This window comes from Limulus polyphemus, unplaced genomic scaffold (assembly GCF_000517525.1).
Source record: "Limulus polyphemus unplaced genomic scaffold, Limulus_polyphemus-2.1.2 Scaffold87, whole genome shotgun sequence".
Lineage (NCBI taxonomy): Eukaryota > Metazoa > Arthropoda > Merostomata > Xiphosura > Limulidae > Limulus > Limulus polyphemus.
In genome coordinates this window covers 189965-204812 of record NW_013665697.1, presented here as the reverse complement: position 1 = coordinate 204812, position 14848 = coordinate 189965, and the positions used below count along the sequence as shown (strand labels likewise).

Here is a 14848-nt window from a genome sequence, read left to right as displayed (position 1 = left end):
GCAACTATTGTTGGACAGGTGCAAGTGTGCCCTCTACCATCAAAAGTTATCTTCATAGCATGGACAACAACATCAGAGTAGTACTTTTCCTCACTCCGGCAGTACCATATGTCGACAGCAGTGGACATCACAGATGCTATCACACCCTTCTGCCTTTCGGGACACTGTAAATTTTCCCGATGAACCCGCATTTCCACAATCCTCAGACAGTAAACGCACTAGGTTTGGAGAGTATCCCGATGAACCCGCATTTCCATAATCCTCAGACAGTAGACGCACTAGGTTTGGAGACTATCCTCCCATGAACTTTCTTTGGATCGTTCACAAGCCATGATAACTTACAGTAGCATCTTTGTAACGGTGTTAGTCCATTTGGAAAGCAGGACGATCACAAGTTGTAGTATTCATCATCTAGCAAGATCTTCTACCTGTCTACGTCAATGACCAGCTTACCAGAAAAGGCAGTATTTTCATGTACGATGGATATATGCATAAGGTCAGAGCATTACCACATGCCAGTCGCCGAACATGAGCCTTATGGAGCATGCGTGGTTAATCCTTAATCATTCCCTACAAAATCCAACCAAACAAACAACTTCTAGGGTTGTTTTCGACCAAGTTCTTCACCAACAATTGGGTACAGTGCCACAAGCCCAGATTTCTGATCTTGTGAAGGGCAGATCCACTAAATGCTAATTATCATTAACTTGTGATCAAAGCAAACTACTACACAGATCAGAACAAAAACTTAGCCCAGCCAAGAATATGGCTAATTTAATATATCGTTCTTTATTATAAGATATAATGATTAGAAGTCTTTTATTTACCAGTTTAGCACCCTCACTGTGGGCGATATTGTTTTACATTAGTTTATTTGTCTTTCTTTCTGGAGTGGGTGTCTATTTACTTATTGGTAGGCTGTGTATGAGTTTGGGGTTTTGTGGCATGATATTAAAATGATTAACACAATATTTGTAGTACATAAATAAGGAATAACTAAGTCTATGCATATAAATTTAGCACATTTAATCCTATGAAATTAAAGGAATACTACGAAGTACCCTCCACTTTAACAATGTTAAATACAGTTTCATGAAAAGATGAAAAAATTCGAAGTTTTATGTTTCGAGTTAAAATTTTACCATTGAAAACTTAATAAACTGAAGTATATTAAAAAGTGTAATCAAACATTCGAACTATATCAAAAAATAAATATATAATGCTGAATCGTTACTATTCTTAGACATTCAAGTGTCTAACAGAATATCCTTAGTTATTTTAATTCATATTATAGTGTAATTTTGAAAAACATTTTAGATTGATGTGTGATATGCTGTACATATATAAATATATTGTTTTTAAATCGATCTATAAAGCTAGTCAGGTGATTGGTATTTTATAGATTTACAATTTGCATTTCCTGTAGATTTTAATAAGTTTTAATCGTTCCGTACGTATTCTGTTAAGGAATAACTTCTCTATAAATTTATAATAAATGCCTGTGTTTTTTTAGGCCAGCGTTTCTCAATCGGTGAGTCGCTTCCCACTGGTGGGCCGCAAAGTAATTTGAAGTGGGCTGTCAAAAAGATTAGATGATGATATTTCAAAGAATTTGCAAAACAGCAAAAGTATAACGCAAACTACATAATACTTCGAAAAATGCTAACTATAAATTAATATCACGTGCATGAAGTAACATTGCTATATGTGTCATACTTCTATAATTTTTCTGCAGTGGGCCTCGGGATATTTCTTGAAGTTTAGGTAGGCCGTGTTACTAAAAAGGTTGAGAAACGCTGCTTTAGGCTATCTTATCAATATCAATAAAAAGTGATTCTTTATGTCCTGTTTTTGCATATATGGAAATTTTCAAAAGATAGTTCTATGTTTAGAAAAGACTTAGTAGGCCAGAGGAAGATTTATCTACCAAAATTCTTCGATTGTTTGTGTGTTGGTTACAACAAGAGTAGAATTCTGCAGGCAATACGTAAAATATATGTCTTCTGTATTGTTATATTATTATTTGTTAAAGTATGCATGTTATTACTATGTTACAAGTCTTGTGTATTGTTAATATTAACAGAACAAATCCTATTTATACATTTATGTAATATTTACAGTGAAGCTATTTAGTAATATTTGGTATAGAGAACATAGAAATTAAATCCATGTTTAAACCTGCGACTTGATTTGAAGATCATTATAAAGAGTTTGGAGTAACCAAACATGGAATGTTTGAAAATCTATAATTTCAATGAAAATTTGTGATTATTTTACGGTATAAAACAACTTTTGGTTGTTTTCAAACGTCATCACTCTGTAACTTTCCTATTCTGTTCTAACCTACAAACGAAGATTCAGCCATACTGTCTGAAACTCTTGTGGATCTGATGTCTTGAAGGTTTATAATACTGGATTTAAAACACTATAAAATATTGTTCCTAGTTATAGAAGCTTATTACTTTGTATCTAATTGAATGAACATGCAAAATTTACAACGAAAATAGATAAACGAAAAGTGAGTTACTGAACTATCAATAAATGCATAATTCGTTTCTTGGAATTTTACAGACAATACGTATCACTAATGTGATATATAAATATATACTCGAGTCATTGTGTACAAGAAGTTTCAGCACACACAAGAAATATCTTGTGTTTTCAGCGTCTTCTACGGTTACAATGCATAGACCATCGGTGTTTTTAAACTATTGTTTGCTTGTTTGTTTTGAATTTCGCTATCTGCGCTAGCCGTCCCTTAACTTAGCAGTAAAAGACAGCTAGTCTTCAACACCCATCAGCAACTCTTGGGCTACTCTTCTACCACCCACGGCTGCGATGGCGAGTATGTTTGGTCATGTTGCCAGTCGAGCTCCCTAAAGCCTCTTAAGAAAAACATCTAAGTTTATTAGAAAATAAGTCAAAGTATGACTTGATAGACGAAAGCTACATATAATACATGTTCATGTGAGTAGTTCAACTGGACTGAACATAAGTTTGTAATTTAGTATTTTTTCATATAAAATTGGATTCGGTTAAAAAATAATTTTTCTCCTAACAGTTTGGAAAGTCTGATGCGTTGGTTTGCATTTAACATATATTTTGTTAGTTCACAAAAAATGTTTCTACCGTATTTGACGTAATTTTAAATACATCAAGATTATTGGATTAAAATACATATATATTACCTCTCTGAACCCGTATCATTGTTATACTTTACTCTAATACAACTAATTGTGAAAATAACTTTAATTTCTTACCGATACAATAGTAGTATGTTGCCCCCCTACTATCCATACACACATTTTATACAGACCAACACTGCTAACTGATACGGGCCGAAATTTCAACGTTTGAACCTACACATTAATATTGAGATTTACTATACTTTCTAATAACAACAACAGAAAAAAAGGAGTCCATTTAAGTTTGATTTGAAAATATTTTTGGAGTTAGTGTGGAACCAAAAATAATACCAAAATTATGTGTACGTGTCCCACAAAAGGAGAAACTAGTACAAAAACGAAGCATTTTTAAATAATAATATAACACAATGTTTAGAGACAACAGGGGACCTATTGGTCCATCTTGGGTGTTCCATCCTCTACACTAAATTGAAAAATAAATAAAAAAAATTCTTAAAGCCAGCCACCCTGTTAGAAAAATAAAACTATCTTAGCTGAAGATGACTCCTACCCTGCCAAAATTTATATTTGTGTCCCCTAGTCCTACTATTCTCGCCGTTAAGTATGAAAAAGGTAATGTATCAACAATATCAATTCCCTTCACAAATTTACAATCTTAAACACCTCAGTCAGATCCCCCTCTGAAGTGACACTCAACAATATCGATAAAAACCGTTATGATAAGACGCAACTTTGACTTTGACAGAATGATTTGCCGGTACTACGTACCGGCTTATTTTAGGCAGTGTAAACATGGTATAGTTTTGGCTTGAATGAACTGCTACTGGTTTATAGAATAGGAACACGTTTCGGCTTCTACACCGAGACCTATACTGAAAAAGGCCATAACTTAGAAACTGGAAGAAGTTCATTCAAGCCCAAATTCTACCAACTCAGTGTATTTATGCAATGAAATGTTTATAGGTATTCGCGTAAGCAAAGCCAAACCAGTATAATTATACGATTACAAATATTTTTTTTTTGTTATAGGCTAACAGTCATTTGTATATTATTATTAATAAATGTAAATTTGAATAATGGTGTTTTGGAATTTTTTGCAATCGCACCTAAACTTTATTTTCCTTAGTTTTTAGTAAATTTACTTCTGCTGACATGTCTTAAGGTAAATCCATAATCCCAAAGCTGATGGCGTATTAAATGAAGTTACTGTAAGAGTGAGAAAAAGCCAAAAAGCACTGCAGATTGTTTGTGAATTGGATTTTACATATAATCCTTAGTTCCATTTGAACCTGTCTTAAGAGATAAAATCGCTATACTCTTAAACCAACTAGCAGATCAAAACGTTGTTATTTTTAGCTTGATTCTCTTTTTATGTAAGTCGTATGCATTTCTTTGGTTTTAAGAGTTAGACTTACGGTATTGCATTAAGAACTGGTGGTCAGAGCGCTCGACTCGCAATCTGTAGGTCACGAGTTCGAATCCCTTCTCAGAACATCTTCGCCTTTTCAGACGTTAAGGCTTTATAATGTGACGGGTAATCTCACTTTTCGTTGGTAAAAAGAGTAGCCCAGTAGTTGGCGGTGGGTGGTGTGGTCTAGCTTTCTTCCATCTAGTCTATCATTTCTAAATTAGGTTAGCGCATATTGCTCTCCAGTAGATTTGAGCGAAATTCAACAAACAAATATAATTAACATACATTGGAATTTGATGGTTATCCTGAGTTAATTAATGCGATGTTTGACGTAGAAAAAATTTTGAGTGCGTGGTAGTTTCAGTACAAAATCACTAATGAATTATAGTATATTGACAGTTGAGGATTCGATCACAATCATCCACTTTAACAAACATATTAAACAAACAAAACAGAAAAACATTATGAGCCACGTAAGTTGAACTTTAAAGCAAACTGATGGGCAATATGTACAGAAACAGAAAAATAGACGTGTGCACACGAGGGGCAGCAGGGTAACAAACATTCATAAATGCAGAATTGAAACTAGAGAACACCTAGTAGAGCGCATACCTCTGATAAGCAGCGTTGATCATATTCGGCTCTCGAAAAATACGAAAATGTGTCAGTATCTTCGTCGTTATCAACTATCAACGGACATGGGCCATTTTTGGCAGAACAATGAGGAATAATATTCAACATATGTCCACCAAGTTTCGTTAAAATCCTATAATCTATGACTGAGTTACAAAGCAAAAATAGGGTTAATACATAGAGATTTTTTTTTTCGTGACCTTGACCCTCCAAAAACTAATCACTTGAGTCATAGTCCAAATGTATATCAACTTTTGTCCAAATCCATTCAGCCGTTTTCGAGAAATCTTGCTGACAAACACAATGGTGGCGGAGGTAATAATGGGTGACCAGTGCGATTGACCTTTTCTTCATCATCTTGCGAATTATGTTAAGAATAATATTCAAAAACCTCAGCCCTTTCATTTTAAAATCATTTAAAACACCGAATACACGCTAAGTAAAGTTAAACAAAAAAAAGATAGTTTTGGTTTCGTTGTCGTTAAGCGCAAAGCTACACAACGGGTTACCTGTGCTCTGCCAATCGCAGGAATCGAAACCCAAATTCTAACGTAGTGAGCTTGCAGACTTATCACTGCCAGTGGGGAATGATTAAATCAGTAAAAAAAAAGCATATATTTTATCGATTATATACAATTTGAGTTTGTTTAAAATTAAAAGACGTCAAAACATGGGCTAGCACCTAAATCTATACTGAACTAACATACCCGATGCCAAAGATGCTTGCCCTTTCAGCCGTGAAAGCGTTATTATGTGATAGTTAATCACAATATCTGTTGGTACAAGTGTAGCACAGGAACAGCGGTGGGTGCTGCCGGCCGGTTAACTTCACTCTGGTTGGAATTTCAAAACTGGGATAGCGGAAGACATTATTAGTAGCTGTGCTATAAATAAAAAGAAACCAACCAAGCTAGTAATAATTAAACTGGAAAAATATCCAATAATACACTTACATAGATCGTCGACATAATTTTATATCGCATAAGATTCCAAGTTATGTATGTTTTAATAAATGTATAAAATCTTTCCAAATTCAGAAATAAAATTAAAAGCACATATCTGTTCACGATGCATTTTCACTACACGCTAATGTTCATGATGAATGTCGTTGATTCCAATACTTCCACATCGTCACCGAGTATTTGCCATCCATCTCGTAATTCAACCGTTCTAAAAATATGCTGAAATTGACGTTACAGTATATAGGAATACACTTGAGAGTTTTATTAATCAGCTTTTAGCTCTTCAGAACACGCGTTCACGCATCATACTTCATCTCCTGTCAAACCTATCAAGATATCAACATGAAGTGACTTTAAACACGTAACTTTTATGCTTCTTATAGGTAACATAATCAATGGGTGAAGGGTGTCCTAGTGGTAAATAATAATAAAAGTGATATCCTCCAAGATACCTCTAGCTCTTCACCTTATATAAGCGCTTGAAAGAATCTTTCTAAGCAGGGTTAGTATCCGTCGTATAAAAAAAGTAAGGACTGATAAGGAAATACACAAGGACAATCAAAATAACACTATCGTTTCGAATTTGTTACAAACTTATGCTAAATAACTACCAGTAATACCGAACTACTTAAACCGGTGGTATAAACATATATCACTAAAATGTATTCAGCTAACCGGTAATCATCGGCAATTGAGTATTTTATGTTCGAAAATACCAAGAATTGTTGTTTTAGTGCATAGTTACATCACGCGCAATCGAACCTCGAATTTGAGCGTTGCAAGTTCGTAAGCTTTCCACTGATCCCATGGGAGGACAAATGCAAAGAAAAAGTGTCAATAGTATTCAACTAGTCTGTAACGACCCAAGTAGTTTAGTATTCTGTGGTAGAAGTTTTCCATGAACAGACTCCTTTGGAACTATGAGTGCTTATAACGCCAAAATCTAGTATTCGATCTCTGCAGTGAGCACATCGACGAAATCCCATTGTGCTTAAGAATAACAAAATGTTTTAACAATCTTTAACCTTCGAATAATCAGTTTCTTATTATAATATTCTTTACTGTTGGAGTTCATATACTGCATCAATATTATTGACTGGTGTTACGTTTGTAGCAATAACAATATTAATTTTCTATGTACAATACACAGGGAATCCCAGCAGCAATACTGATTGTATCTTTCTTTGCGTTTTTTGTTTGTTTATTTGTTTTACTCGTGTGTTATTAATGACTCTACAACTAACAAGAAAGTCTTGTAACCGTAAGATGTACGATACAAAAATAACTTAAAACAAAATGTTATAAAAAACGATGAGGTTCCGATCCCATTGGAAACTCGGAGGCTAAATAAGCCTAATTTCAAATAAAAAATATATGATGACGCATTAAAAAAATCTATAAACAAGCTAGTTACATGAATGCAGTACGTTTTCAACAGTAAAAAAAAAAGTAACTGGAGTTATCCCTATATTTAACCTATAGGTTATAAAACAAGCCACGCGCGTACGAACTAAGTAAACCTTGGTTTCTAAATAAACAATGATTCATAAACAAATTGTAAGTGTAGGAAACATTAAATTGTATATCATGTCACAAGTTGTTAACAAGTGAGTGACTGAACCATTAATTTTTAGACCCGACATTACCGAGTACCTATGCTAGAGCAATAAAAAATGGAATAACTCCATCAAAAATTATCGAATGTATCAAAAAATAAAAATCATTCTTGTATCAAGAAACAATGACCTTGGTATATTGATTCCTTATTATGCACTACCGTTGTTGTGAAATTATATATTTTTCATACAATAGTTATCAGGATAATAATAAAATAAAGAAAAAGACATGTTTTAGCGTGACACACACTGTCAGTGACTCAAAAACTGCCAAAAGACATGTTTTAGCGTGACACACACTGTCAGTGACTCAAAAACTGCCATTCGCATTTATTACTCCTCAGGTTCTCTACCAGCCTACCCTCAAATTGAAATTCTTTTAGGCAGGATTAGAATAATTTAACTTATGAGACCTTGGGTGTGGCTAAATACATCAATCGAAAGGGTCTGACCTCCTGAGTCCAAAAACTGTAATTGGATCTCAAATCTGCTAAGAGATGACTGAGCAATGAGCTAAAAGTTTGTACTTGAAAATACAAAACTCGGAGCCGCTCAGCCGAACAATCAAACAAACTACAACAACAACAAACTCGACCCATCCTATGAGCCGCTCTGCCACAGCTAAAAATTACCTTGGTATATGTGATGGAGATCAGTAGTGTAAACTAGTTACATTACTTCTCTAGATACTAGAATATTAAAATTAACGTTTGTATTTAAATCTAAAGTTGTATAATATCTTCACGGTCACCTATATTAACTGTTGTTTCTCTGCACCTATACAAATAATAAGAGGGAATTCTAAATATCCGCGTAACTTGAAATTCCTTTAGGCAGGGTTAGAGTAAATTAATCTACGAGACCTTTGTTTCCCCTTTTTATTAGCTATATTTTTGTGCGCCAGCAATACCAAGCGTGGTTTTAAGTACAAACTTTTAGCTCATAGCTACGTCATCTCTTGACCGATTTGAGATATAATTACAGTTTTGACTCAGGGAGGTCAAACCCTTTCGACTGATGTATTTTCCCACGCCCAAGTCTTGTAGATGAATCTACTCTAATTCTGCCTAAAATAATTTCAATTCGAGGGTGAGCTGGTACATATTTTGATGACTAATAAAATCGAATGGGTATTACTCGTGCCCCACGCATGGTAATATAGCTAATAAAAAGGAAAAATGGTCTCGTAGATTAATTTACTCTTATCCTGCCTTAAAGAATTTCAAGTGCCGCAACTATTGAGGCATTCCTCTTATTCATTTACGAACATAATACCTTCGAGAACCCTTAGGGTTTAAAAAAGGAAACAAACACCAAACCAAGTTATTAACAAAATGAATTTTACATTTATTCAAACATTTTAAATTAAGTTCATAATGATTTCGTTTTCAAAAAATTTCTGTATTAATATATATTTATATATATACATATAAGCATTGACTCTTCTTCCGCGAATTGCTAGTTATCAGTGAACACCTTAATACACATTCATGGGTAGGCTTTACTTTGAAATAGCCTCTTGGGCACGTTTCACTGACCAACAACAGCAGAATTTAATATGTACAGTACATTATTTCTTGGAGCATGCTACCACACAAACATACAATATATATATTATCATTGGTCTTAATGAGTCGGGAAGAAACCACTATTGTCAAGTTTCTTCTGTATGACAACCTCTCGGATGCACTTCCATATCTGATCAAATAAATCATAGTTTCAATGCCGAAGTTTCAAAATCTCATAATCACTCAGTAAAGTCAATGTTTCAAAGCATTTAGACTCATTTTATCAAATATTTTAAGAGTGAAAAAATAAAGAAATTTTCCATGTATCATGTAAGCTACCACTTTACAGCACGATTCAACTTATGATCCCAGTTTGAATTTATAACATTGTAATTTGAACCATGTACAGCTACCGATCTAATACTTCACAGGAAATAAGTCTCACCTTCATAAGTTTTCTTCTACTTAACTAAATAGGTAATCTTGTCTATAATGAAAGATTGTTTTCCATTCAAAAACATGTTTAATAACACAGTCCAATAATAACTAATAATTTATACCCCAAAACTACTTTTCAAACATAAACAACGAAAAACAATTATTTATTTTGAGAATCACAATTAGTGATGCACCCTCTAAGTTGTCAAGACTGGCCATGGTGGTTGCCCATGTTTAGTGAAAAAAGAAAATTTTATACATGTCTTACAAATCATTTCAAAGAGAAAAAGATTTTCCATCACAATCTCTTACAAGTTATGTACATGGCCCTTGAATGTTTTGGACAAAATATCTATAATAATTATTTCTAAAGTATAAAAACATTGAATTTTTTTCTGTATTAAAAAAAGTTGGTAATCAAAGTAACAGAAAAGAACAACACTCCATGTGTTATCAAATTTAAAACACGGGTTATTTTGGCGTTTTAGAAGCAATATTCAGAATCATAAAAAAAATGTCCATTTACATAGCGTTTACAACTCCCCTTTCCCACTGGAGTCCCCAAAAGATACACTATGAAAATAATACACATTTCTCAAAGATGTGCAAAAAAAAGTCTACACTAGAAAATTACCTCAGGAGTTTCATACAAAAACGATAGTTTGGGTATCCCCTTTCTACCATATAATATTCTCTTATTAATACATAAATGGATTTTATTCATCCAAAGTCTTTTGTCACTTCATCCAAACCACAGTTGGCATTTGACTTGGCAGTAACGTGGTTATCAAAGGGCCTGTTTTCTGTGGTACAGGATATTAAGCCTGTTTGTGTCAAATTTCCTTCCTTATCATAGCATTTATCATCACCCGCTTTGCTCTGATTTTCTTGGTTTAATATGTTATCTTCTTGATCTATATCTGTAATTGGATGCTCAGGATTGCTACCTTCAATTTCTTCATCTCCAGATAGAGCATCAACAAACTGTTCTGTAGGGGTACTAAACCCATTAGTTTCATTGTCCTGCTCCTCCTGATATTGCTGCATCTTGTCTCCATCTTCTTCATCCTCTGTAAACTCTCCCATATCTTCCTGAATACTAGAGTTATCTCTTTTCACTACATTATTCTTTTCAGAATTTAATACTTGCAAGTGTTTTTCAATCTCAGATTGTTTTTCTTGATCTTCTTCACATAACCTTTGCTCTTGGTTATCTTCCTCTCCCTCCAAGTTGTATGCTTCCATTTCTTTTATTTTGCTCAAATCTTCCTCAGTTACTGCTTTACTACCAATCTCTAACTCATGTTCAATTTTACACTCTTTACCATATTGAGTTTGTTTTTCACAATCTTCACTCAATTCTTCTCCAGGTTGTCTTTCATCTTGATTCAATTTTAAGAATCCTTTCTCAGAGATTTCTGCTAATTTCTCCTCATGATGCCCAAGTTCTTCTTCAGAGGGTTCACTTAACTCTTTTTTATGCTCTTTTATTATTCTGACAGAGCTTTCCACATGTTCTACATCTTTTTCGGTCAATTCTCCCTCTGTACATTTTATGACAGAAAATTCTAGCTCAGTTTTTTCTTCAGTTTCAAAATGTTCTTGTTTACCTCCCATTTCGTCACTCAATTGCTGATTAGTTTTGTCTTTGTCCTCTTCTTGTTTTCTTTCCTTTTCATAGAAAACATGCTCAGTTCTTTCATATTTCTCATCTTGAGCTTGCCTGATTTCACCAACGTCTTCATCTCCAAGATAACAGTCCAGATGCTCTTCTTCTGACTCATTTTCCTCATCTCCAGGCTCTTTGAAGTTTTCATCTGTTATTGTGGCTATGAAGTAAAATTATACTTTTTAAACCCATGTCTCATTTTGATTTACAACAACAAAAAAATAAGAATCAATATACAATAAGAAATAATAGCTAACATATGTTGTTTGAAGATCATTCTATGAAATGTAAATGTTACCCAAGTGGTTTTGTCAGATAGAATTAACACCACATTAAGTGATTTTCTTCATGAGGGTGTTATAATATTTATAACTATCACATTTTGTTAATGATTTTAAATATAATTGTAATATTATAAAGACATTGTTTCACGCACATAGAAGCCCTTTTATTTTCTAATTATAAATATATTTTACATTGTAAGTTGTCTTTATGAAGGTTGAAAACCAACTATCACATTTTATGTTTCTATTTGTAGAATTATAAAGCTGTGTCTGTTCAAGTCAATCTCTTGTTTGGATTATGAAATCATTACTCTTATTATCTTACACTAATTTTCAAACACTTTTCTCATTTATAAGATTAATCAACATGCACAATTGCCTGCATTTTACACAAGCTCTTTCTGTTGAGTGACTAAGACTAAAACTGAACCATGATTCTAACTCTCAAGAACAGCTACATTTATATTTTGAAACACAGATAGTTAATTGGAAACAGCTGAAGCTAAGTATGGGCAGCCCACAATTAACCACTAATAATAGAACTCTTTCACAAAGGTTTAAGTTCTTAAAAAAAGAATGAAGGCAATATTAAGTTACAGATCAAACTTGATTATGTATTATATTAAGATGAACTATGAGAAAAGGGTTTTTTCTCAGCTTGTACAGTGCTGGTGAAAGTAGTTACGTGATTAGCTGTAGTTTTTCTTCTTTGCTTTATAAACAAACTTGTAAAGCTTAATAACTATGAAAGAGAATAAGGTAAAACCATAACCCCTAGTAGAAAGTTAAATTTTAAAAAAAGTATATGTATATGTAATGTATATTTCATAAGTTTAAAAATGCAAGATTTGTTTTAAATTTTGGTTTTACACCTTGCCACACAAGTAAATACACATTTACATAGCTATAACATTAAGTACGATCAAAGTAATAACAACACCTGTTGTTTCTTCACTTTCATCTACTAAGTCTATTGGTCCTTCAGATATTGATGAAGCTATAGATATGTAGCTATTTGGTCGAGATTGATTGTCATTTAAGTTACTAGGAGAAGGACACAATCTGTGACAAAGGCGATGACTTTCATGAAGAAAATGAAGCTGCTCTCTTGAAGCATGAAGTTCATCATGCATTCGCAATCTTTCTTCTTCCCTCTCCGAGACATATGACTGTACAATAGGAAGGAGAGTAATAACGAGTAGAGTTAAATAAACTTCAGTATATTAGTTAAGCAGAAATACACTTATCTAAAAAAAATATAAAAAAATATGACTTACAATATACAATAGTAGTGCTGTGCACACAAACAAATCCAGAGCACTAGTATTTATGGAAAATTTCAAAAACAAAACGAAGCAAAAGCACAAAGCAATAAAAAAAGCAGTTTAGACTTTCTTTGTTTTTTATCTATTATTGTGTCCACTTTGTCCATTTTAACTTATCAAAAAATTTTTTTTATCAGCTTGTGGTTTCAATTTTACTTCTGGACAAACCAAACCAATACTATGAGGGTTTAAAATCAATTATTTGTCCACACATTTTCCTTTACTGGCTATACAGCTATACACAAAAGAATGAACAAATTATTTTTTTCTTTTACTTTTATAGTACATATTTCTCAGAGGAAACTAAAGCAAATTAAATTATTTAAATTTGTTGTCTTTATGTTAAAATATTCATATTTATTAATTGATACTTAGCCAAAAAAGAAATATAATTCCATCAGAATAAATTCAGCTTCTTTCTGGGAAATGAAAATGGTAAGTTCATTCTTTCTTGAAATAACATTAATTATTAACATGAATGATTACCATTTCCCTTGTTTGTTCAAAAACAAGACATTATACAAAAAATAAAATTTCTCTCTTCCAATGATAGTTGAGGAATTGTTTATTCAGGTATAAAGACACTGTAGCTGCATTCATAAAACAATTATATCAATAAATGTAAATTGGTTATAGATCCACAACTTCCTAAACATAAATGAATAAAATAAAAAAGTCTCTACAAGCAATGCTCATCTTTCTATGCTTTCACTACCATTGTTAAATTGGATGGTTTTATAATTACATAATAAATTCTATAGAATATACAACTTACCAACAGTTGAGTCAAGTGTCTATTTAAAGTGCTGGATATATTTATCAATTTTGCTAAAGGTAAGCTAAGTATCAAGCCTGTCTTCCTTGCAACAACTGGTGATGGAGTTTCTGAATGACTGCTATTGCTTTCTTCCACCACAACTGAAAATGGCAGTATTATTAAATCATAAAATCAATAACATAACAAGCTGAAATATTAAGAAAACATTTAATATTTCCTTATAAATTAGATTTGAGAACCATGTGATGCCTTGCAACTGATCTTCATCTGAACATGAATGGACTATCAGACTGTACAATAAGGTAAATATGATATTTAAGTTGAAGAAGAATAGTTAACTATTCAAAAGCGCTCAAGTTTTGGGTCTCATTTGAAAACATTACAACTTTTGTAGGTAATCCTGTGTGCTAACCTCTTAACCAGAACATTAAATCGGATTACACAATTTTTTATTCTTTTCAACTTTGTTCACGATTCAACAGTGCAAAATAATATTTAAGCTGACCTGTTTTTGTGTAAAGAAAACTGCAATAATGCAAATAAAAAAAATTTAGTTATAAATTGAACCTTGTTTTGGGCAGAAAAACAGTGCTTTAAACCAGCATTTTGAACTTCAATAACAAAACACCCAAAAACATTACAAAAGATACATTTTTTTAAAATATGTCAAAATAACAATCTCAAAGACTCGGCAAATGTCATTTTCTCACAAGAATAGCCATCTTATTATTTTTTATTTTGTTTTTGCTCAACAGCACACCAATCTAGTCCATTTAGTGTTTTATTTCATTACAGAGAATCTCACAATACATTTGTCCAATAGTGCTAAAACAGAAAACAAGTGGCCATAATGGAAATAGTTTTTTTTTTGACAGGAAAAGGGGATGTGAAGAAAAAAACATTTAACAATTAAATGACTTTGTATTTCTTAAACTGAAGAAAATTCTATATAGCCATATCTTCACAAAATCTCTAGTTTTTTTTAGCATTAAGTATCAATAATCTATTTTGCTTATCTGTTAATTCTGAAATATTCTAGTATTAACATGAGATTCTACTTCATTACAAACTTCTAAGC

The 14848-nt window shown here is 32.7% G+C and overlaps 2 protein-coding genes across 6 annotated transcripts in view; one reads left to right on the top strand and one right to left on the bottom strand.

Moving 5' to 3' along the window:
- Nucleotides 1-14532, top strand: part of LOC111088141 — a 137651-nt gene extending 123119 nt beyond the window's left edge. For 2 of the 3 annotated variants that reach the window (XM_022397265.1, XM_022397251.1), the window contains one exon: nt 14000-14532. In XM_022397265.1, the coding sequence (XP_022252973.1) occupies nt 14000-14030 (31 nt within the window). In that variant the 3' untranslated portion in view covers nt 14031-14532. Of the gene's footprint in view, nt 1-2210; nt 2217-4082; nt 4094-13999 lie in introns of those variants that run through there. The other variant, XR_002612750.1, reaches the window with a different exon arrangement.
- The window catches only part of LOC106468289, a 121911-nt gene continuing 116465 nt past the window's right edge, over nt 9403-14848 (bottom strand). For all 3 annotated transcript variants that reach the window (XM_013928712.2, XM_022397245.1, XM_022397239.1), the window contains 3 exons: nt 13768-13910; nt 12608-12836; nt 9403-11543 (listed from right to left, as the gene is read on the bottom strand). In XM_013928712.2, the coding sequence (XP_013784166.1) occupies nt 10435-11543; nt 12608-12836; nt 13768-13910 (1481 nt within the window). In that variant the 3' untranslated portion in view covers nt 9403-10434. The remainder of the gene's footprint in view (nt 11544-12607; nt 12837-13767; nt 13911-14848) is intronic.